At 38.4% G+C, this 22,760-nt stretch overlaps 1 protein-coding gene across 2 annotated transcripts in view; it reads right to left on the minus strand.

The window, feature by feature from the left end:
* Positions 1 to 3,859: 3,859 nt before the first annotated feature.
* pex1 (peroxisomal biogenesis factor 1) overlaps positions 3,860 to 22,760 on the minus strand; it is a 58,363-nt gene continuing 39,462 nt past the window's right edge. For both annotated transcript variants that reach the window (XM_039736864.1, XM_039736865.1), the window contains 10 exons: positions 21,174 to 21,340; positions 19,532 to 19,666; positions 19,363 to 19,427; positions 19,063 to 19,205; positions 18,393 to 18,496; positions 14,794 to 14,970; positions 13,952 to 14,182; positions 8,171 to 8,368; positions 7,531 to 7,661; positions 3,860 to 5,644 (listed from right to left, as the gene is read on the minus strand). In XM_039736864.1, the coding sequence (XP_039592798.1) occupies positions 5,560 to 5,644; positions 7,531 to 7,661; positions 8,171 to 8,368; positions 13,952 to 14,182; positions 14,794 to 14,970; positions 18,393 to 18,496; positions 19,063 to 19,205; positions 19,363 to 19,427; positions 19,532 to 19,666; positions 21,174 to 21,340 (1,436 nt within the window). In that variant the 3' untranslated portion in view covers positions 3,860 to 5,559. The remainder of the gene's footprint in view (positions 5,645 to 7,530; positions 7,662 to 8,170; positions 8,369 to 13,951; positions 14,183 to 14,793; positions 14,971 to 18,392; positions 18,497 to 19,062; positions 19,206 to 19,362; positions 19,428 to 19,531; positions 19,667 to 21,173; positions 21,341 to 22,760) is intronic.

Here is a 22,760-nt window from a genome sequence, read left to right on the forward strand (position 1 = left end):
GGTAGAGGGTTTACGGCGGAGAATCCAAGGGAGGTTGGTGAGTTCGACATCCAGACACGCCAAGCTATATAATGCCCGGCGGAGGGAAGCGCACTTCCAGCCGGGTGATTTGGTCTGGATTAGAGCTCACCATCTCTCAGATGCCAGCAGAAAATTCTCTGCCAAGCTGGCGCCTAAATGGTTAGGTCCAGCTAAAATTATTCATCAAACAGGTCCAGTCAATTTCCAGATCCAAAGGGGTATCGGCGCTGCCTCCAAGTTAGACATCATCCATGTGGCCAACCTCAAGCCGTACTTCGGCCCTCCCTTGTCCAAGGTTGGGGAATGTAGCGGTGCCACATAGTTAGTGTTTAAATGTCAGTTCTGTGTGTGTCTCGTTTCATTGTCCCAGAATGTGAACAGATGCAAAAGTTTGGCAAACTTTTTAGTCGTAACCCGATTTGTACGTGGTCTGAGACATTCATGACCCGAGGTTCCACTGTACTATGAGCCAGGACACGAAGTATCCAACTGACCACATCCTGATAAGCCAACAGAATGTGCCTGGCCAAAGGAAAGCGCTGTCAGCTCAGTTTTGTCTACACATCTCTCTAACCGTTTTCTGGAGTGGGTAAAAAATGACTAACACAAGATGGTGACTTTGATGGATACCAGCTGTAATATTATAATTAATGGTATTTATGTATGTTTCCCTAGTACAATTTATATATAAAAAAAAATTCTTACCTGTAGTCACAGCAATAAACACTGCCATCTTGTAGCGGTGCCACATAGTTAGTGTTTAAATGTCAGTTCTGTGTGTGTCTCGTTTCATTGTCCCATTGACTGCGTGTATGTGTATCAGTTAATGTTGTCCCGTAAAGGAGGACGGATGATGGGAGGAGTTCACAACCACTAATCTGGAAAGCACCTGTGTATCAATTAATCAATTACTGCCGTCACAGACTATTTAAGGAGAAAAGGAGACGAAAGGGGAACTAGCACGAGAGAGAGAGAAAGAGGAGAACCAATACCGCATTCACGAATACAACCTGCCTGCTGAATCATTTCATTGCGCTTTGATCCAATTTGTTTTTCATTCATCCGGACTGCCTTTCAACCTGCTTGCCGCTGAAGACCCCGGGGTCGAATCATCATTCGCCACACGCCGAGGAATCACGGTAAGGTTGTTCCAAACGCCGGGAAATACAAACACTACAATTGCCGCTAATCAGTATCCGTATTCAGGACATTTATTCACGTTCGGACTCAAGTTCACGATCATTCCGTTTGCTAGTCATTTGTCGTTTGTGTGGTGTGTGTTATATGTTACGTGGACAAGGAAGGGGATTTGTATATATATATTTTCAGTTTTGCTTTGGGATTGTTGGGGTGGAGGAATATTTGGGTGTGCATTTGTCTTGTGGCGTGTCTTGTCTCATCCAATACATTTATTCCTGTTTAATTTTACATTCTGCCTACTGTGTCTTTGCATTCCAAACCGTCGATTGTGGGGAAAGTTTATCTGTGTAGGAGTACGGCTTGACAGGAAAGGTTTCTCAGTAAATTATCCAGGCCACAGGTCTTGGAGGTGTAGCTGCCGGCTGGAAACAAGGGGTCGGCCGTTACAATCTGATGGTCAAGTGCGTTCTGACTTGCTGGAAAGTATCATATTGCATGATGGCAGCAGAACTTAAAAACCCACCGTGTGGTGTAACTATGTGCTTGGTCTGACACCAACAGTGGGGTAGGTACAAAGCACTCACAGTCCATGTACAATATGCTACAATATACTGTACGAGTCAGGGTGGCCTGCCAATGTGACAAGGCTGCCACAGCCATTGAAGAACACATGCCAGAGCCTGAAGGCCTTTGGTTAAGAAATGCAGGGAGGAGTGGATGGAAATCCAGACCAATGCACTGGAATACACTGCACAATTACTTGACTGGTTTGCAACACTTCACCCTCTAGTGTGTGAACACTTGGTAAAAGCCAAGCACAATCAGGCCTGGCTTTATGATCGCAGAACTACACTACACAAATCCTAGCTGAGGAATCGAGCCATGGTGCTCATCTCCACCTCCAATTATTAGCTGGATGTTCCTGTTACATGAATGTACTACAGCTTGTGAAACCAGAAAGAGTTACCTTACTGTAATTGCTAGTTTCTCTTTATTTCCTACCTTTGGCAAACTGAATTTGGGGAACAGTATCCTTACCAACAATGCCAGGTAATACAGCAGGTATTGGATATTGTGGATGCTAATTCCAGAAGGACCCGATTCCAGCTTAACAGTCAACCTTCCTTATCCGTATCCCTGAGGTAAAAGGAGCCAGCTGAGTTGGAAATCAATAAAATGTTAAGGCTAAGGGCCACTGAGGAAAGCAGTAGTCCGTAGTTAACTCATATCCAATTCCAAAGGATCATGGGATTGCTGCCGTGATTTCCATGGACTTAATAAAGTCTCATTTCAGTGAACTTATCAAGAGGCACGATAACATCCATTTTCTAAGTACTATTGACATGTGAAAATTGTGCTGGTACATTCCTTTGAAGAAGAAAACTACTTACAGTACATCCAAGTATCACCAGCAATACTGGAAATTTCCCTTTGGGCTCCACAAACCTTCCAACGTTGGGTAGTCAGAAGACTCAAGCTAATAACACCTCCACTGCTGCTTATCTTGACGGTGTTGATGTTTATTCCAGGACCTGAGAAGACCACCTGCACTACCTGCTGGCTTGGGCTCTCAAGGAAGCAAGCCCGAATGTTACTTAACCCACAGTGGCTACATATTTGAGTTGTATAGTGGGATAAGGTCTACAGTAGCTTAGCCATTGAGTACTCAGAAAAAGCTTTTTGCTCATCACCCTTCCATTGAGCTGTTCCTGGTGCAAAGTGCACTGGACTGTGGAACGACGTACAGTGACACCATAAGCAGCCAGATGTTCTTGTATCTCTCTCGTTTGTCTGTGACCATTCTAACTTGCCTTCGGCTGTGCCTTTCAGATTTTTTTTCTTAGCCTAGCACATCTTTTCTTCATAAGGGCTGTTCCTTGTGGCCTTCCATTTCCCACCTACATTTCTGACTATGGAGACAGAGAGTCCAAACCCTTGGGATAATTTCTTGTACTCCGTTCCTAATTCATAACAACAAATTGTCTTAGTTTGTAGGTCAGTAGACAGTTCTTTAGAGGTTCCCATGTTGCCACTCTCTAAGAGAGAACCAAGGACAAGCACAACTAGTGATTACTTCTGTTAAATAACCTTTTTTTATGACTGGTTGCAGTTTAAGGTCTAATGAGCTCATCAAAGCAATTTTGTGGTGCAATGATTAAAAGTCTTCAAATTAATGCAATTAAAAGGGTGCCCACATTTTTGCACACCCCATTTTTGAAATTTTATTTCATACAACTCAATAATGCTACACTGAGAATTCTCTAATAAAACAATGGCATATTGCGGTGATCTTCTCTTATGAAGACAGAGCAAATTATCATGCAGCCTCAGAGGGGTGCCCAGACTTTTACATAGCACTGTATCTGCCACTTGCTTTTCACTTTTGACATTTTGCTGCACCTTTTACAAAGTTTATTTTCTTCACGATTCTTTTACTTTTTGGTCCAAGCATTTTCTTACCTGCTTTTAGAGTTAGGGGTCATGAGGAGCAGACGCCTATCCTTGAAGTACTGAGTGCATGATGGGAAGCAACCCTGGGAGGATGCCAGTCTCTTTCAGGACACACACACTCACTCACACACACACACACACACACACAATCATTCCCAGCAGGTCAATTTTCAGCCATCAAAATTTTAATCTAAAAAAAGCAAAAGTCTCAGATGCAGGTATAAGTCAGGAATTCACTTTAAAAATAGTATTTTAATTACTTTTATTATTGAATAAATTAAGGGCAGATTTCTTTATAGTAAGCATACTCATATTAACAGTATGAAAAATGTAAATACTACATTAATTACAAAGCAAAATATTTGGCTTTAACTGTAGATTTTCAACTTCACATTATACAGTAAACAAATATTCTGTAAACAATTATATTGGATACGAAACAAATAACATATTCAGCAAAAGGAAAATACTGGATGACTAGCTTGTTTTCTCACAATATTAGGATGGTACACACACAAGAGTCAATACCAGAGTGGCATAATTGGTGGTTCCTCGTCTAAGGTTTTCATTAAAAGAGATAATCACAACATTTTCCATAGTGACTCCTAATAAGAATTCAACTACAAACTGTCCTCTTTATCATCCCCAATAAAGAAATATCTGTGTATGCATGATAAGAGATCTAAATGTAACACAGCTAAATGAAGAAAACAGCAGCTTCACCAGTAGCATAAATAACCCCAAGACGGTGTTCTCCTACCTGCTCTCTCCTCCTACCTCTCCAGCTGCTGGACACCAAGCTTGGCGGAGATCTTTCTAACCAGCCACCGAAACTCTTCCTGAACACTAGCTTGCTGCGGCTCATTCTGTTCTCGAGTTACAGTGCATAAGGTAGAGACCAATAGATGGGGAAAGTCAATGCCTCAGCGCCACACACTTGCCTTCATTACACACATAAAGCAAACAAGACTAATGACAAGAGAAACTGGGTAACATTTCACCATCCAGTGGGGTGATTCATTACGTGGCAAATGAAGGAGTCTGTTTTAACAAGGTATCAATTAGCAACATGCTAGTGTAAACAATGACGAATAAAATGAAAAAAAATCTAATTTAATTTTCTGTCAACATCCCATAAAGGCTTTGGGGCACAGTTATTAGATTTTGTTAACGTTATCTAATTTGTAAAACAAATGATTGAGAAGTGATTATAGTCATCCATAAAGTCATTGAAAGGCTCAGATAACGAATGACTCCAAAGGAATGAGCAGGTACGGGTTACAGCCAGGCTGACATTTCGAGATGCTGCTGTCTCAAACTTGATTATGAAGCCTGGAAATAACGTTTACCGGTGTCTTACTTATGATCGTCCATAACACATCTGCTTGGCAGGTGGTCTGAAAAAGGTAATGGGCGAAGGGCTTGGAAAATATAACCTTAGTCAATTATTTTATATAAAACAATTGCTATATAACTTACAAATGTAAATCAATATGATTTTTAGCCTAATAAAATTATATTTTTCATAATAACAAATTATATACAAGTAATTAGATATACGCTGCTATTTAGCATTATTTGTTATTAGATTTTATGAAGAATGCAATCCGTAGTTTATTTAAGTATATCTTATAATGTTACCAATATAAATACAGTATGTCAATATTTGATTTATTTTCACTTATTCAGTCAGTTATTTTGCCTGTGCATCTTTACATCATATTATTTTGATTTAAAGCCTTCACAAATGAAAAAAGTAAACGCATTACTTAGTGTTTTGAATGCGAAGTAGACATACGTTGACCTACAGCACTGAACATACTAATCTTGTTGGATAAAGAGAACACAAACCATTGTTATTATTGTTTCTGTAATAATACGGAAACAGAGTGTTCTGAAATAGAGCTTCTCCGAGTCTCCTGCTTTTACAGTCAGCAAAGAGCAGGCCTACGCTAAAGTAACCCGCTGACTGGGCTTTAAAAATGATCCACTCTTAGACTTGCCATCCCTCGAACATCCAAAGTTCCCATACCTGAAATATTAAAAAAGAGATGGTGAGAACTAATTCAGTGATTTGATGCAAAATAAGAACTCTTCTGGTACAACAATGTTGAATATTCAATACATGCGTAGAACAATATAAAAATAAATAGTGGTACCTCGGTATACGTCCGCTTTGGAATAAGTCCAACTTGGTATACATCCTGTTTGGACATGAAAAATTGTGCTTGGTATACGACTCGCTAGAATACAGCGCGCTACCCTTGTTTACCTCTCCCGAGACAAAGCTACACACGAGCGTCAGTATGCCAGTTGCTAGCATTCAGTGAACAACCCGCGCTATCACTCTGTGTGAATTTTCACACGATTTTGTGTTTTTTCGAGTTAATTTGAATTGATTGTTGAAAAGTATGAAGGTGGCATGCGTATCCGGGACATGGCTGCTGCAGAGAATGACAGTATCTACGATTGTGAAAAACAAAGACGTTATTAAAAAGTAAAGTGAGGTTCAATTTTCATTGATTTCATCTAATTGATTTTGTATTTATGTATTTTAGTATTAAGCAGTGTTTAAATTATTTTATACAACCCCATCAATGTATAATATGCCAATAACAATAGGATTTTTTTCATGGGAACGGATTAATCATTTTCCCTTTACTTCTTATTGGAAAAATTTGTTTGGTATACGTCCAGTTTGGTATAAGTCAAAGGATCTGGAACGGATTAAGGACGTATACCGAGGTACCACTGTAGTATGTGTTGTTACTGAGGCAGATTCTTTAAAGACCAAAGTTACAGAAAAGTAAAAGCCAAGAGAGAAAAGCTAAAAGATTTTCCATTTTATTTACAGATTTAAAAAAGAAGCCATAGTGTTTTGCTGTATTTCTTTTGTATCTGTAATACTAACCCATTTGTAATTTTTGACTATACACATAAATCTATTATAATAAGTTACGCTTTATAAAAAGTTACAGTACACTAAAGAACTGCTTAACAATGAGACACCACACATCCTGGTCTTGGCAGCAAACCTCACACAAGTGATTTGCCTGTGCAGTGATCATTCTGTCTCCTTACTTAGTAATAAACTCCGTATATAAAGTAATCAGGAGCCCAAAACATAACTGCCGATTTTCACATTCACAGAATTCCCCAAATCACAAGGGTTAAGTGTATTTTTCTTTTGCTCCACATCAGTCGTACGGACTTTAAAGACAAAGCACACTGACTTGGCCACTTGAGTATGTATGCACATTTAACAGCAAATCATGCACATGTACTACCTGCATATGGAATTTATTTACTTAATATTCTTCATATTAATAATTTATAAATCTCTAGTATGCAACTGATTTCCAAGATAAAAAGTGGAAACACAAACTACAAAAACTGACTTTCCAACTGATAAACAGAGACTGGAGATTTTTTTAGTATATGAAAATTACACTTAAAAAAAAAAAAAAGCACACAAGTCAGTAACTGTACAGTTTTACATAAGGAATGTGTGTTTATAGCAAATGTTACTTTATGCAATGTCCCAAACTGATATTATGGAGAAAAAATATGTTTACACAAGTAACTGCATTTAAATTAGGCAGAGTGGTCGCTCTGAGGCTAGGGGTCTGCGCTGGCAATCGGAAGTTTGCCGGTTCAAATCCCGTAAATGCCAAAAAGGGACTCTGGTCTGTTGGGTCCTTGAGCGCTTTGATTAGTGAGAAAAGCGCTATATAAATGCAAAGAATTATTATTATTATTATTATAAATGGAAAATGGAGTTAAATTAACTCAACTTTGATTCTTTTCCTGCGAAGCTGGTTCCTTTGTTTCATTAATAAAATTGTACCATCAAGAAATTTGTGAATGAAGATCACACACACAAAAATATGTTTTGCCTGCGGTGAACACGTTACTTACAGATCTGTATATTTGTTCCACGCCTGTTGGGATATCGAGCATTTTGTATTTGTCAATGCAGCCAGAAGGTGAGACTGACAGATTAAGATGGCAGGTTTGCTCTGTGCGGACTGCATGTGAGAAATGTCCTCCTGAGAATACGAATACAAACACCATAAGGTTAAACTTCAATGACAAGAAAGGTGATAACTGAGAGAGAAAGCTAATTATTGACGTACACAAGCTGAAGGGCGTGCTTAGTTAGGAAGACCACTAAAGCAATTTACAAAGTGCGCAGTTACCGTACATTTGGCCTGGCACCGTATTTTCCACTAGTTAGGACTGATAATACGCATCATGCAGTGCACTGGTACTTTACATCTGGTAAGAGTGCCGTCAGTCAAACAAAATGGAGGATGATCCTTAAAAGTGCAGCAAAAGAATTTGTACAGTGTATAAAACCAAATATTATCCAATAGTTGTATCTAATATTAAAAAATAAAGACTTAAAGTAGTTTAAAAGTACAAATGACTGTTAACAGCACATGGTAGTTTTAAAGCCCATAGAAATAAAACTGACTGGCTTAGCTAATGTGTAAAGGCCTTCTTCCGGTAAATAAGAAAATGACTATACATTTGTAAAAGAAGACAAATATCCTACCGTATTTCTGATCCTGCAGTTGGTTTTAATATTGTTAACCTCCAAACTCAAATGCTCCATTTGCTCAGCACTGAGTTCCTGGAAACCGTCCTGAAGGGACGTCATCAAAACCGGAGCGTGGAAGGATGTCAGGTCTCTCATTGAGGCTCCAGTGAAATCATGCGTCAATGAGTTTGGTCCTGACAAGCATTGAGAGTTCTGTGGAAGACAAAAAAAACCCAAAAACAATATATAATATAGAAAAACTACTCCTGAAGAACATTTAAGAAATATCTTGCTATTTTAATTAAGATGCCATGTCATACACGGTTGAGGAACCCATTGTAATTTTTTTGTAAATGGCATCCCCGTCCTAATTTTTCTTCTTATTAAGGCTTTTTTTGTTACTCCATTCAATCTCTACATATAGGCTACAATTTTACTTTATCATACACGAAGGATATGGGAAAGTATCGTAATCGTCCAAAAATTCAACCTTGAGGTTTTGATGAATCTCGACATTTTAGAGCTCCCCGAGTCTGAAAACACCATTTTTGGAATTATGTCCGTGTGTGTGTAAAGACGATAACGTCTGTATGCTTTCAGTTAGGTCAACCAAATTTTGCATACAAGTATTAGGGAAAGTCTAGGGGAGACCGCTCCCATTTTTTTTAACTGATTATTGAAAACCTAAAGTATAATTCTGTTAAATTATTAATATTCCTTGGTTTGCTGTTAATATTTTGAGGTTTTACTATTCATATTGATGTCTTGGTAGATTCTGTCTGGTCTTTAATTTACAGTTATTGTTTATCTCATATAGATTTTAAACAAATATAACTTCAAAAATCCACCCAGTTTGTCAAAATATTACTCATTTTTTGTCCATTTAAACAAAACAGCCCATCCCCTTCCCTTTGAGGGGTGTTAGCACTCTGGATCACTGCTGCACCTTGAGAAACAGGCTTACTGTTAAGATTTTTTTAACGATTTAATGTCCATAAGGCTTCCGGTCCAAATGGAATTTCTGGGCATGTTTTAAAAACCTGTAGCAACCAATTAGCTTTAATATTTCACTGACAGAATCTGGGGTCCCTGACTGCTTTAAAGGACAACAATCATTCCTGTGCCTAAGAAAACGAAAATGGACTCTCTGCATGACTACACGCCAGAGGCACTCAGTCCAGCCCTGATGAAGTGCTCTGACCGACTACTGCGCACCTCCAGTTTTATAACCAGTCTCAAAAATATCCCTTACACCCCCCATACATACCATCCTGTCATCAGAGTTGGGTCAAGTAGCCAAAAATTGTACTCAAGTAAGAGTAGCGTTACTTCAAAATAATATTACTCAAGTAGAAGTAAAAAGTAGTTCACCAAAAAGTTACTCAAGTAAGAGTAAAAAAAGCACTTGGTGAAAAGACTATTCAAGTACTGAGTGACTGTTTGAACAGAATAAATGATTTATTTTTTAGAAATGTTGTAATAAGACAGACAAAAATATAAAATAATGTGCAAATTCTGCTCTTTCCAAATAATAAAAGAAAAAAACGAGTAAAAATAAATAACATCTTTACAAAATAATGATGCACAAATAACACAAAGTTCTCAGTTTTTCGCAACAAGCTTTTGAAGCTGATACCTACAGTAGGTAACATGTATGTTTGAACAGTGCAAACTACTTACAGTGACGAGATATCCTGTACACTGACAGTATAATACTGCATGTGCACTTTGTGGTGTAGCAGGTCCGTGGCTTGAAAAAAAAAAAAAGGCCCGTGTCAAATCCATAAAGCCGTGTCACTCTCCGTGGGCGCAATTGCACGACTGCGGGGAGTTAATGAGGTAGTTGGAGCGAGTCGCACCTGCACGTGTGGGTCAGATCATTCTCTATTGATTGATAGGCTTCCTGCGGTGTGTGATTAAGGCCCACAGAGACGGGAGTGTATATATACGGGTCAGCACAAAAAAGAAGGGGGAATCAAAGAAAAGGAGAAAAGACATGAAAGGCAGGCTTGGGAACGACGATCTGGTTATTGCAGTGAAGCTGTGACCGTTTAGCAGTGAACAGGAGCCTCGCATGACTACAAAGTCTCTCACAGGCTGCAAGACACAGGAAGTTTGTGTGTGGTCATGTGACTGCATGGCTACATCTGATTGGTGAAACAGTCATGCAGTACATACACTGGCAACTCCTCTCTTGCAAAAATATAGTTTAATGTATAAATAGAAGAAAGTAACGAGTAGAGTGTTGCCCAATGTAGCGGAGTAAGAGTAGCGTTTCTTCTTCACAAATGTACTCAAGTGAAAGTAAAAAGTATGATGCAGTAAAACTACTCTTAGAAGTACAATTTTTTAAAAAAAGTTACTCAAGTAAATGTAACAGAGTAAATGTAACTCGTTACTACCCACCTCCGCCTGTCATATCTGGATAATTAAGGTCTTATTCCAGAATCAGCAGCATAAAGAAGAAGGACGTCTCACACCTGGACAAACTTGTTAGGAAGGCAGGCTCTATTGTAGGCACAGAGCTGGACAGGTTGACATCTGTGGCAGAGTGACGGGCGCTGATCAGGCTCCTGTCAATCATGGAGAATCCACTGCATCCACTGAACAGGACCATCTCCAGGCAGAGGAGCAGCTTGAGTGACAGACTTTTGTCACTGTCCTGTTCCACTGACAGACTAAAGAGATCGTTCCTCCCTCACACTATGCGACTCTTCAATTCCAACCGGGGGAGTAAATGCTAACATTTTTCAAAGTTATTGTCTGCTTTTACATGCATTTTTATTGCTCTTTAATTTAATATTTTTTTTTTTTGCATCAGTATACTGCTGCTGGATTATCTGAATTTCCTCTTGGGATTAATAAAGTTTCTATCTATCTGTTTATGTGTATATATATATGAGAGGAGACCCAAAAATTCCCAGGATAAGTCAACAGGACGGGAGTAGGTTGTAGTTATTGACTAGGACGCTAGATATCACATGCCTATGTCTTGTTATTCAGTTCGCAGAGTGGCATTGACTTGACTGAGTGTGCATTTCTGACACTTATTCTACAATTGTGTGTGTAACTTCTGCAATGCTTTTCTCCAAGCCAAAAAAAGCATATTGGGTCACACCAAACATCAAATTAACAATAATCACATATGCTGACATTGACAGAGTTGTTAATAAAGGGTTTCCCCATGAAAAGACTGTTAATCAGCAATATTACATCTGTGGGAAAGCAGCAGTGGTGTGCACAAAACTACATTTTGCTCCAAGAGAGCACACAGGCACACATCAGTGCACCATGACAGCACCGCATTGTCAGTCAAAGAGCTTTTGACCAAAAGCAATGTGGTTGTTACTTTGTAACCCCCCTGAATTCACCACATCTCGTGTCCTGTGCCTTCTTTATCCTCTCAAAATTAAAACTGAGACTGAAGGGAAGACAATTTGCTACTGTGGAAGAAGTCCAGAAAAAATAAAACACAAGAGGCCTGAGGCACAGTAACAAACAGATTAATACAGAAAATGTTTCAGGACATGAAGAAGCGTTGGGAGAAGTGTGTTACAGGGCACCTCAAAGGGAGTATTTTGACAGTGACTAAAATGCAATTGCTATAAGATGTATAATAAAGTAGTTTTAACAATTCCAGGAATATTTGGGATCCCTCCTCATATATTATACATACATAACTGAAAGCATACGGTATTTTGGGTATTTTGTGCATGGGTGCTTTTGCTGATGTCATATTATTGCCACAGTTCTGAGGAGACACACACGTAAGAAGTTCATTGTATAGCATGAAAGCACAACATATGTACACACGATGACAACCTTAAACCTAAAGAGCAGCCATGATGAGGATCAAAGCTGGGCCCGTTGTTCTCACCACTAGTGCCAAGTGTGAACCACTGTGCTAAAAATATTCACAGTCAACAGTGAAATCAACACCATACAAGTATAATAGCCATTTTATGCCAATAAGGTCTTTTTTAATAGGGCAACAATGACAGTTCATTTACTTTCTTATCAAACACTGTAGCAGGTCAAACCTGTTTTTCAATTTATGAAGTGTCCCCGTGGAAAGTACTTATCTACACTGTGTGCACAATTATTAGGCAAGTGAGTATTTTGACCATATCATCATTTTTATGCGTATATTCCAACTCCAAGCTGTATAAACTTGAATGCTTATTGGATTTAAGCACGTCAGGTGATGTGTATTTGTGTAATGAGGGAGGGTGTGGCCTAAGGAGATCAACTCCCTATATCAAGGTGTGCAGAATTATTAGGCAGCTAGTTTTCCTCAGGCAAAATGGGCCAAAAAAGAGATTTAACTGACTCTGAAAAGTCAAAAATTGTAAAAAGTCTTTCAGAGGGATGCAGCACTTTTGGAATTGCTAAGATATTGGTGTGTGATCACAGAACCATCAAACATTTTGTTGCAAATAGTCAACAGGGTCGCAAGAAACGTGTTGAGAACAAAAGACGCAAATTAGCTGCCAAAGATTTGAGAAGAATCAAACGTGAAGCTACCAGGAACCCATTATCCTCCAGTACTTTCATATTCCAGAGCTGCAACCTACCTGGAGTGCCCAGAAGTACAAGGTGTTCAGTGCTCAAAGACATGGCCAAGGTAAGGAGGGCTGAAACCCAACCACCACTGAACAAGAAACATAAGTTGAAACGTCAAAACTGGGCCAAGAAATATCTGAAGACAGATTTTTTCAAAGGTTTTATGGACCGATGAGATGAGAGTGACTCTTGATGGACCAGATGGATGGACCTGTGGATCAGTAATGGCACAGAGCTCCACCCAACGTGGAGGTGGGGTACTGGTATGAGCTGGTATTTTTAAAGATGAGCTAGTTGGACCTTTTGCATTGAAGATGAACTCAAAATCAACTCCCAAACCTACTGCCAGTTTTTCAAGACACTTTCTTCAAACAGTGATACAGGAAAAAGACCATGATTTTTATGCAGGCCAATGCTCCATCACTTGCATCGAAGTTCTCCACTGCGTGGCCAGCCAGTAAAGGCCTTAAAGATGAAGGAATAATGACATGGCCCCCCTTCCTCATCTGACCTAAACCCTATCGAGAACTTGTGGGCACTTCTTAAACACTAGATTTACTGGGGAGAAAACAATACACCTCTCTGAAGAGTGTCTGGGAGGCTGTAGTCACTGCTCCACAAAAAGCTGATCGTCAACAGATCAAGAAACTGACAGACTCCATGAATGGAAAGGCTTATGACTGTTATTGGAAAGAAGGGTGGCTATATTGGTCATTGATTGATTGATTTATTTTTTTTGAAATGTCAGAGATGTTTATTTGTAAATTTTGAGGTGTTTGTTTATTATTCTCACTATAACAGATGAAAATAAACAAGTGAGATGGGAAAATTTTCATTTTTCCTTTAGTTGCATAATAAATCTGCACACTAATAGTTGCCTAATAATTGTGCGCACATATGTATTCCCCTGATGATGTTCACACTCACATTTCTGTTGTGAAACATTCAGGTTTCAGGTTTATTAACATTTTGGATTGACTGATAGCACTGTGTTTGTTCCATATTAAAATTAATCCTCAAAAATACAACTTGCCTAATAATTGTGCACACAGTGTACTGTAAAATTATTGATGTTTCTTATGTACTCTGTGTTCCATATTCACTAAATACAGACTTTGATAAATTATATATTTAAACATCACTGACTGATAAAAATAGCATCTTTGAATTATGCTGCATATCTTACAGCCCATCAGGATTTGGAGAAAATACAACATTTTTACATTTACTGACCAGTTCTGAGGGGGTCTTATTTCCCAGCTCTGACTCATAAGAACTGCCAAAATAAAGACGCCAGATATTCTGCTGAGGGTCTTCAGAAAGTAACTCTGTAGAGTCGGGGCACATGATGGGGTTCTCCAGGGTTCCTTCTACCTCCCCAGAAGAATCATCCGAGCCACTGCTGTGGTTCAAGAAGATCATTGAAGACAGGCTGACATCACTGTCAGAACCGGAACCCATGTCCTGTAGTGATGATAGAATACAGTACAATATTACGCCAAAAATTGTTTAAAATCTTTGCCTTACTTTTGTCTCTATCAGACAATTGCATTTTTTTTTAATTATTAAGTGAAACATGATATAAACTTCATATATCATAACGGGTTTACATAACTTCAAATGAGAAAGAATGAAAACAAGCAAGGCTTTAAGCTCTATTCCTTTGTCTATATTTTCAAAGCATTCAAAACTGAACTTTCAGAAAGTGTATGTGGATATATAGTGATATGGATGACAAAAAAGTAAGTTTTGCTGCATGTACATAAGAATCTTACGTTCTGAAGAGATAAGTATTTGAATCAATATTTTATGCATTAAAATGAAGGAAGTTAAAAGGCAGCTATGGCACAATAAAGGCCTTTTTGATAATGTGCTTCAAAGCGCCTCTGAGCCTCACTCAACAGACATGGACATGCATCATTTTAAAAGTTATTCAAGAAGTTCAGTGTTTCAGGAGCACAACCTGCATAACATTCTAGTACATGTAAGCCCTGCAAACTCTAATACCTATTCAAAAAGAAAACAACTTGTAAAATTATTATTGAAACTAAATGATTATGAATAGATTAACTTACATGGAAAGGGCCTGCAGCCAGGTTGCTGTGAATTGCTTCTAGCTGGGCATTATACAGCAAAGCCTTCAGGTCAGCCCCAGTAAAGAATTCTGTGTTGGAGGCAATGAGCTCAAAGTCCACGTCTCTAGCCAGAGGTACTGAGAGACTAAGGGCTTTGAGGATTTCTAGCCGACCTACCTAAAAAGATGACAAAGGTACATTTAACGGTAGATGAAAATGACCGACCACACTGTGACTCTGAAACACCTTGAAATGGTTCTGCCATGTTCTGCAAAACTGAAAATTTGTGTCTGACTTGATTCAGTTTTATGACAGATTAATACAAATTTACTATAAGATTTATTGATTGAGAATTAAAACTAAATTCATATAAAACTGCCTGTATGTTAGTAACACACATTTAGATATACCAGAATGATATATTTATCTAATATTAAGTTTATCTTCCACCAAGTATACATTTGCTTTTGGTCTATTTTTACAATTTTAGATCGCCTGGCAAAAAACAAAAGAATCTGGCCGAGCTCTACATAAATTTGCCTTGCATGGCCCTCTGATAATGAGCTTTAGTAATAAACAGTGTTGCAAAATCAAAACAGTCCTGGCAGGCCACATGTATTTTATTCTAATAAAGACACTTAACAGCCATGATAATTTAGGAGTTAAAAGGCACCGTGTAACGTGTATTACTTCAGAAGAACTTCCTGCAATTCTGCAGACTGAAACTGACAAGGTGCCAAGAGATCCAAAGCATCTTCAGGTTAATCTGACAGTTCTGCACACTGTATGAGTGACAAATAATATATCTGTTTCACTACATCGGAAGTTCTAGATGAGTGCAACTCACAGTTCTCACAGCTGAACATTTATATTTAGGCATCTGCTTTGAAAGAAACCTCCTTGGCTGCTGATGTGAACACACATGACTGTTACTCAGACTCTTACAATTATTCAGGAACCTTCTGGTTACAGCATACAGAATGACTTTGGGGAGCTACAAGCTACACAGGAATCCCAATGTGGGACTACATTTAATAAGATGAAAAATGAAAAATAATTGCATGAACAGAAATCTTAAAACTTTTCAATTATATTCTTATTTGCAGTAAAGAGATCAAGGACTTGCTCTATATGCTAAGCAGCCAACAACTTATTTCTATTACATGCACCAAATATTTCTAGCTAACAAAAATCAAAAAACACAAAATGTGGACTTCAATCGTGTGTGCTGTGTGACTAACAGAGGTGACTGAACACTGCAAACATGTTAAGAAGAAGCAAAGTGGCCAGTTATGAAATAACTGATGTCTTCATGAAAATGCTAAATAGTCAGAAACTGTTGTGCAACATCAAACATGACTTAGATAATGGCATCCATAGAAAGACAAATCTGAAACAGCAAACAGAAATGTCTTTTCCAAAATCCACTGCATATTTCATCTTAAGAAATGGGAAAGTATGGAATTGGAAATGATTCAGGATTGGACAAAAGGAAACAAACCTGAAATGATTAAAAAGATCACACCAAACACTTCTTTCTTCTAACCGAAATTGTGGCATCTCATAGTGATCCTTCTCTTTTTAGTATTTTAATAGTGAATTTATTGATACAAATATTGAATACATTGCTTAATGTATAATGTAAAGGAGTATTGTTTGAAAAGAAAGTTTTAATTTTCTTACGTGTAACGTCACAAAATGCAACTGCCTATTTTCAACTAATGTGATATTTTTAAAGAAGTACACACGTGGACAAAATTGTTGGTACCCTTCAGTCAATGAAAGAAAAACTCAAAATGGTCACAGAAATAACTTTAATCTGACAAAAGTAATAATAAATAAAAATTCTATGAAATTTAACCAATGAAAGTCAGACATTGATTTTCAACCATGCTTCAACAGAATTATTTAAAAAAATAAACTCATGAAACAGGCCTGGACAAAAATGATGGTACCCCTAGAAAAGACTGAAAATAATGTGACCAAAGGGACATGTTAATCCAAGGTGTGTCCACTAATTAGCATCACAGGTGTCTACAATCTTGTAATCAGTCAGTGGACCTATATATAGGGCTCCAGGTAGTCACTGTGTTGTTTGGTGACATGGTGTGTACCACACTCAACATGGACCAGAGGAAGCGAAGGAAAGAGTTGTCTCAGGAGATTAGAAAGAAAATTATAGACAAGCATGTCAAAGGTAAAGGCTATAAGACCACCATACAGTTGCACATATTATTCAGAAATTTAAGATCCATGGGACTGTAGCCAACCTCCCTGGACGTGGCCGCAGGAGGAAAATTGATGACAAATCAAAGAGACGGATAATACGAATGGTAACAAAAGAGCCCAGAAAAACTTCTAAAGAGATCCAAGGTGAACTTCAAGCTCAAGGAACATCAGTGTCAGATCGCACCATCCGTCATTGTTTGAGCCAAAGTGGACTTCATGGGAGACGACCAAGGAGGACACCATTGTTGAAAACAAATCATAAAAAAGCCAGACTGGAATTTGCCAAACTACATGTGGACAAGCCACAAAGATTCTGGGAGAATGTCCTATGGACAGATGAGCCAAAAATTGAACTTTTTGCCAAAGCACATCAGCTCTATGTTCACAGATGGAAAAATGAAGCATATCAAGAAAAGAACACTGTCCCTTCTGTGAAACATGGAGGAGGCTCTGTTATGTTCTGGGGCTGCTTTGCTGCATCTGGCACAGGGTGTCTTGAATCTGTGCAGGGTACAATGAAATCTCAAGACTATCAAGGGATTCTAGAGAGAAATGTGCTGGCCAGTGTCAGAAAGCTTGGTCTCAGTCGCAGGTCATGGGTCTTGCAACAGGACAATGACCCAAAACACACAGCTAAAAACACCCAAGAATGGCTAAGAGGAAAACATTGGACTATTCTAAAGTGGCCTTCTATGAGCCCTGACCTCAATCCTATTGAGCATCTTCGGAAAGAGCTGAAACATGCCGTCTGGAAAAGGCACCCTTCAAGCCTGAGACAACTGGAGCAGTTTGCTCATGAGGAGTGGGCCAAAATACCTGCTGAGAAGTGCAGAAGTCTCATTGACAGTTACAGGAATCGTTTGATTGCAGTGATTGCCTCAAAAGGTTGTGCAACAAAATATTAAGTTAGGGGTACCATCATTTTTGTCCAGGCCTGTTTCATGAGTTTATTTTTTTAAATAATTCTGTTGAAGCATGGTTGAAAATCAATGTCTGACTTTCATTGGTTAAATTTCATTTAATTTGTATTCATTATTACTTTTGTCAGATTAAAGTTATTTCTGTGACCATTTTGAGTTTTTCTTTCATTGACTGAAGGGTACCAACAATTTGTCCACGTGTGTATATGTTTACATGTGTTATAAATTAGCAGAATAGCGATTAAGTTCATGGTAAATTCAGATTCTGATTTTATTAAAGTTCTGTGGTGACTGATGTCATCATGACAGGATTTAAGTTTTAAGCTAATCATCCATCCATCCGTCTTCCTAACCCACTTTCTGGATTACAGGGTCACAAGGAGATGAAAACGATCCTGACAACACAAACAACAATGCTCGAGTCCAGTCCTACATGCAAGGTCAACTTACCTGATTAGGAGGAGGGCAGTACACGGACTTATCGATTCGTCCAGGTCTTAAGAGAGCTGGGTCTATTAAGTCAGGGCGACTGGTGGCTGCCAAAACATATACACCTATAAAACAATAAAGCACATCGTCGGACAACAGCAGGTAGTGTAACCAAGTGTCTAAAAAGTTAACATTATAAAACACAATGGTTGCCAGCTCAAATCTTACAACTGATTCAAGATTATACATTGAGATGTGGAAGTGGGCCAATTTTAAAATTTCTGAGTAAAACATGAAAGATAAGTAAACAGTCAGTCAGTCTGTCATTTTCCAACCTGCTAACTACGGGGTCATGGGGGTCTACTGGAGCCAATCCCAGCCAGCACAGGGTGCAAGGCAGGAACAAACCTGGGCAGGGCACACACTAGGGACAATTTAGGATCGCCAATGCACCTAACCTGCATGTCTTTGGACTGTGGGTGGAAACCCACAGGGAGAACATGCAGATTCCACACAGGGAGGACCCGGGAAGCGAACCCAGGTGTCCTTACTGTGAGGCAGCAGCGCTACCACTGCGCCAACGTGCTACCCAGATAAGTAAACATCACAATTTTATTTTATTTTTGTACCATAGTATGTTACTACCAAAGGATCCCTCTTGGTTTTGTACAGCTTTGTACACCAGACTCACCAGATAATCCTTCAACACCATCGAGTTCAGTAAGCAGTTGGTTAACTACTCTGTCTGTGACCCCTGTGTTGTCATGGCCTCGACGAGGGGCAATGGAGTCAAACTCATCAAAAAACAAGAGGCTAGGTTTGGCAGCCCGGGCCCTGAAGCATTGTGGGAAAAAAAACAATCATTTTAGGAGTATGTTACAACTTTCCTCTTTATTAAAACAGAAGTCAATAAAAAACACAAGACGAGAAGAGGAACAAGTCAAACCTTACATTATTTTATGTAAGTACAAAAAAAGATCAAGATCCTCACCGACTAAAAACATCTCGAACAGCCTGCTCACTTGCACCAATATATTTACTAAGAAGCTCAGGACCCTGAAGGTACAAAGCAAAAACGTTAATCAGTGTAAAACCAACGTTTCTCGCTAAGATGACAGTTTACAAAGCATTTTCAACATTATCAGGAGATTCACTGTTACCTTAATTTTAATGAAGTTCATACCACTTTCTTTTGCTGTGGCTCCAGCCAAAAGAGTTTTTCCTGTACCTGGTGCACCGTACAGCAGCACACCAGATCTGTGACGTATTGGCAAATTGGAGAATAAAGCAGGGTACTGCAAAAGAAAAATGTAATAAAGTAACCTGCAGCCGATACATCAAGACAATAGCATTCTGACACACTTCACTCACTCCTTAATTTATTTTATTCATGTTATTGTACTGGTGCTCTGACTAAACAGTGTGGGATAAAAGTGTGCTGACAAATGAGTGCAGAGACAAATGCATACGGAGAATGCAATTTAATTTTGTGGTTGCTTACAAAAACGATGAAAAGGTTTCCATGTACTGAAATGTCATCAGCTTTATAGTTTGTACCCCCTGCTTTTTACAATTTTGGAAATGCATTCCCTCCTGAACTAGAGGAATTCAAATTAAGATATGATCAGATTAATCAATGCCTGCAACAGATAATATTGACATAATGTAGTAAAAAGTCAAGCAAAATTAAAAAGTGTCATAATGGCTACATTCATAATGGCTAACACAGTACAACACCCTAGTACTACAGACATACAAGACTTTTTCTAAGGGACTGAGCATAATGTGGCACTGTAAATCACATAGTTCAGTTATCTTTTTATTTAGAAGGTGTTATATTTTCTTTCCAATTGTGTATAGTGTTTGTCTTTATGTTATAGGTTTTGTTATCCTACATTTTCTGTAATTGATATAAAAATAATAACTAATGAAATACAGTACACACATATATATTCTGCATAAGAAGAGCTTTGGAGTATCTGAAAAAAGCTACCAGCACTCCAATTTCAGAAAGCTTAAAAAGCATGAATCCGATTGAGACTCCAGCTTTATGAAATGACACCATTCCCAAATTTGCCGTTGTTTTTTTTTGTCTTCTGCGCATTTTGTCACTGTCTTCTTTTGTCCTGTGGGCCGATGTCATGCCTCCAGTTTTGCTACCCATATGGTAATGCGGTAGAGTAGCTTATGAAAGCCTCATACATTTTTCAGTCTAATGCCCAAAACACAAATCATAAAGTAAATTTTAACAGCCAAATTGATGGTGACTATAAAACACATATATATTTTCGATCTCTTCTGAAAAATGCTAAAGCATATTTCTGAAGAGATGCAGCACATTTTTCACCAAAGACAGGATCTGATGTGTGATTTACAGTAACTGTAGTAACAGTCAGTACAGTAACAATCCATTGTGGAGAAGATACTGTAAGTTGAGAAAAATGGAGAGATGAAGTAGTTCTGAAATAAAGCCCACTTTCTACAGAAAAAACTTGACGACCTAGTATAAAAATAAATGTATTAACTCTTTCATCCAATCTTGTACCCTTTCATGACACAGTTTTCCTCTCTCAGGTCAGGTTGTAGTTATAGTACCTCCACACATTCAGATACCTGTACGTTGATACAATTAAGCAAAATCACACAAACTGACAATGTAGCTTCAACCAAAGAAGGAAAGGCAGGGGAGAACACAAAAAGCTCAGCATGAAAAGTATCCTGGCCCAGGACTGAATCAAAAGTCAAGTAAAGCAAGGGTCCAAAACCATCCTTGGTGCCTCCCTCCAGTCTTTGCTTAATTACCTTTCCTGGTAACTGGATAGTATCTATTAACAGTTGTTTGACTTCATACAAGCCACCAATATGGTTCCAACCAATTTGTTGAGGAGTATGTAGGTTAGCATTTCTCAAAGATGTTGGCATAAATCCTTTAAGTGCTTGCTGAAAATCACTGGTTGATAAAAAGACACCTAGAGCAGAAAGATAACCAAGATAAATGAATGTCTACATTAGTTTCTGTATTTGTTTTAACTGTCTTAAATGTCCACTGTATACAACTGCAAACGTATGAATTTAGCAATGAAGTTTGCTGTTTTACTTGTCCTGCTGACTGCGCGTTTCAATGATTACACATCTCTGTTAACACAGTACACGTCGTATTAATAGGGAGATGTGCCCTATCGTTTGAACCATTGAAACACTAAATAAATATTAGCTGACGAGAATTGTACTGAATTTATATCCAAACAAATTGAATTCTTTCTAGAGACAAATACATCCCCTGAGATCTCTGCAGGAATACTCTGGGAAACTCTTAAGGCCTTCTTAAGAGGACAGATTATCTCATATCTTTCCCACAGAAATAAATCCGAAGCGAAGAAAGTAGCAGAGATAAAAAGCGAAATTACTAAAATAGATGAAGAACATGCCAGACTACCAAGCGAGACTCTACATAAGAGGAGGCAGGCTCTACATTCAGAATTAAACCTCTTGACAACTAAAGAAACCTGAACAACTAATTTACAAATCCAGACATCATTATTATGAACATGGAGAGAAAGCTAATAAGCTTTTAGCGCAACAAATTCACAAGCAAGAAGTGCGCAACGCAATCTCGGTAATTACTAACACGAATGGAGATAAAATCATCGAACACAAAAATATAATGTACACTTTTAGAGACTACTATAAATCCCTATATACTACTGAGTTTAAAGAAGACAATATACAATCTAATGCATTTCTGGATAAATTACAGATACCACAAATTGACGCTATTAGTGTGGAGGAGCTCGATAAACCTCTGTCATTATCAGAATTACTGGATGCTATAAAGTCACTCCAAGGTGGAAAAGCAGCAGGCCCTGATGGCTACCCTGCAGAGGTTTACAAGAAATTCTCCGCTCAGCTAGCTCCCTCCTATTAGCAACATTTACAGAAGCCAGAGATAACCAATCTCTTCCACAAACCTTTCGCCAAGCACTAATCACTGTCTTTCCAAAACAAAATAAGGACTTATTACAATGTGCATCATACAGACCAATTTCACTTCTGAATAACGACGTTAAAATACTCTCTAAAATCATAGCTAGAAGGATGGAGAAAGTGCTCCCTCAATAATATCACAAGACCAAACTGGATTTATTAGGGGCCGACACTTATCTTCAAATCTTGACGCCTGTTTAATGTAATATACTCACCAACTAAATCAAACACCCCAGAAATATTATTATCATTGGATGCAGAAAAAGCATTCGACATGATTGAATGGAAATACCTTTTTACTATTTTGGAGAAGTTTGGGTTTGGCCCAACATTTGTGCATGGATTAAATTACTGTATACTAACCCAGAAGCTTCAGTTTGCATCAATAACATTTGCTCAGACTAC

This window comes from Polypterus senegalus, chromosome 15 (assembly GCF_016835505.1).
Source record: "Polypterus senegalus isolate Bchr_013 chromosome 15, ASM1683550v1, whole genome shotgun sequence".
Lineage (NCBI taxonomy): Eukaryota > Metazoa > Chordata > Cladistia > Polypteriformes > Polypteridae > Polypterus > Polypterus senegalus.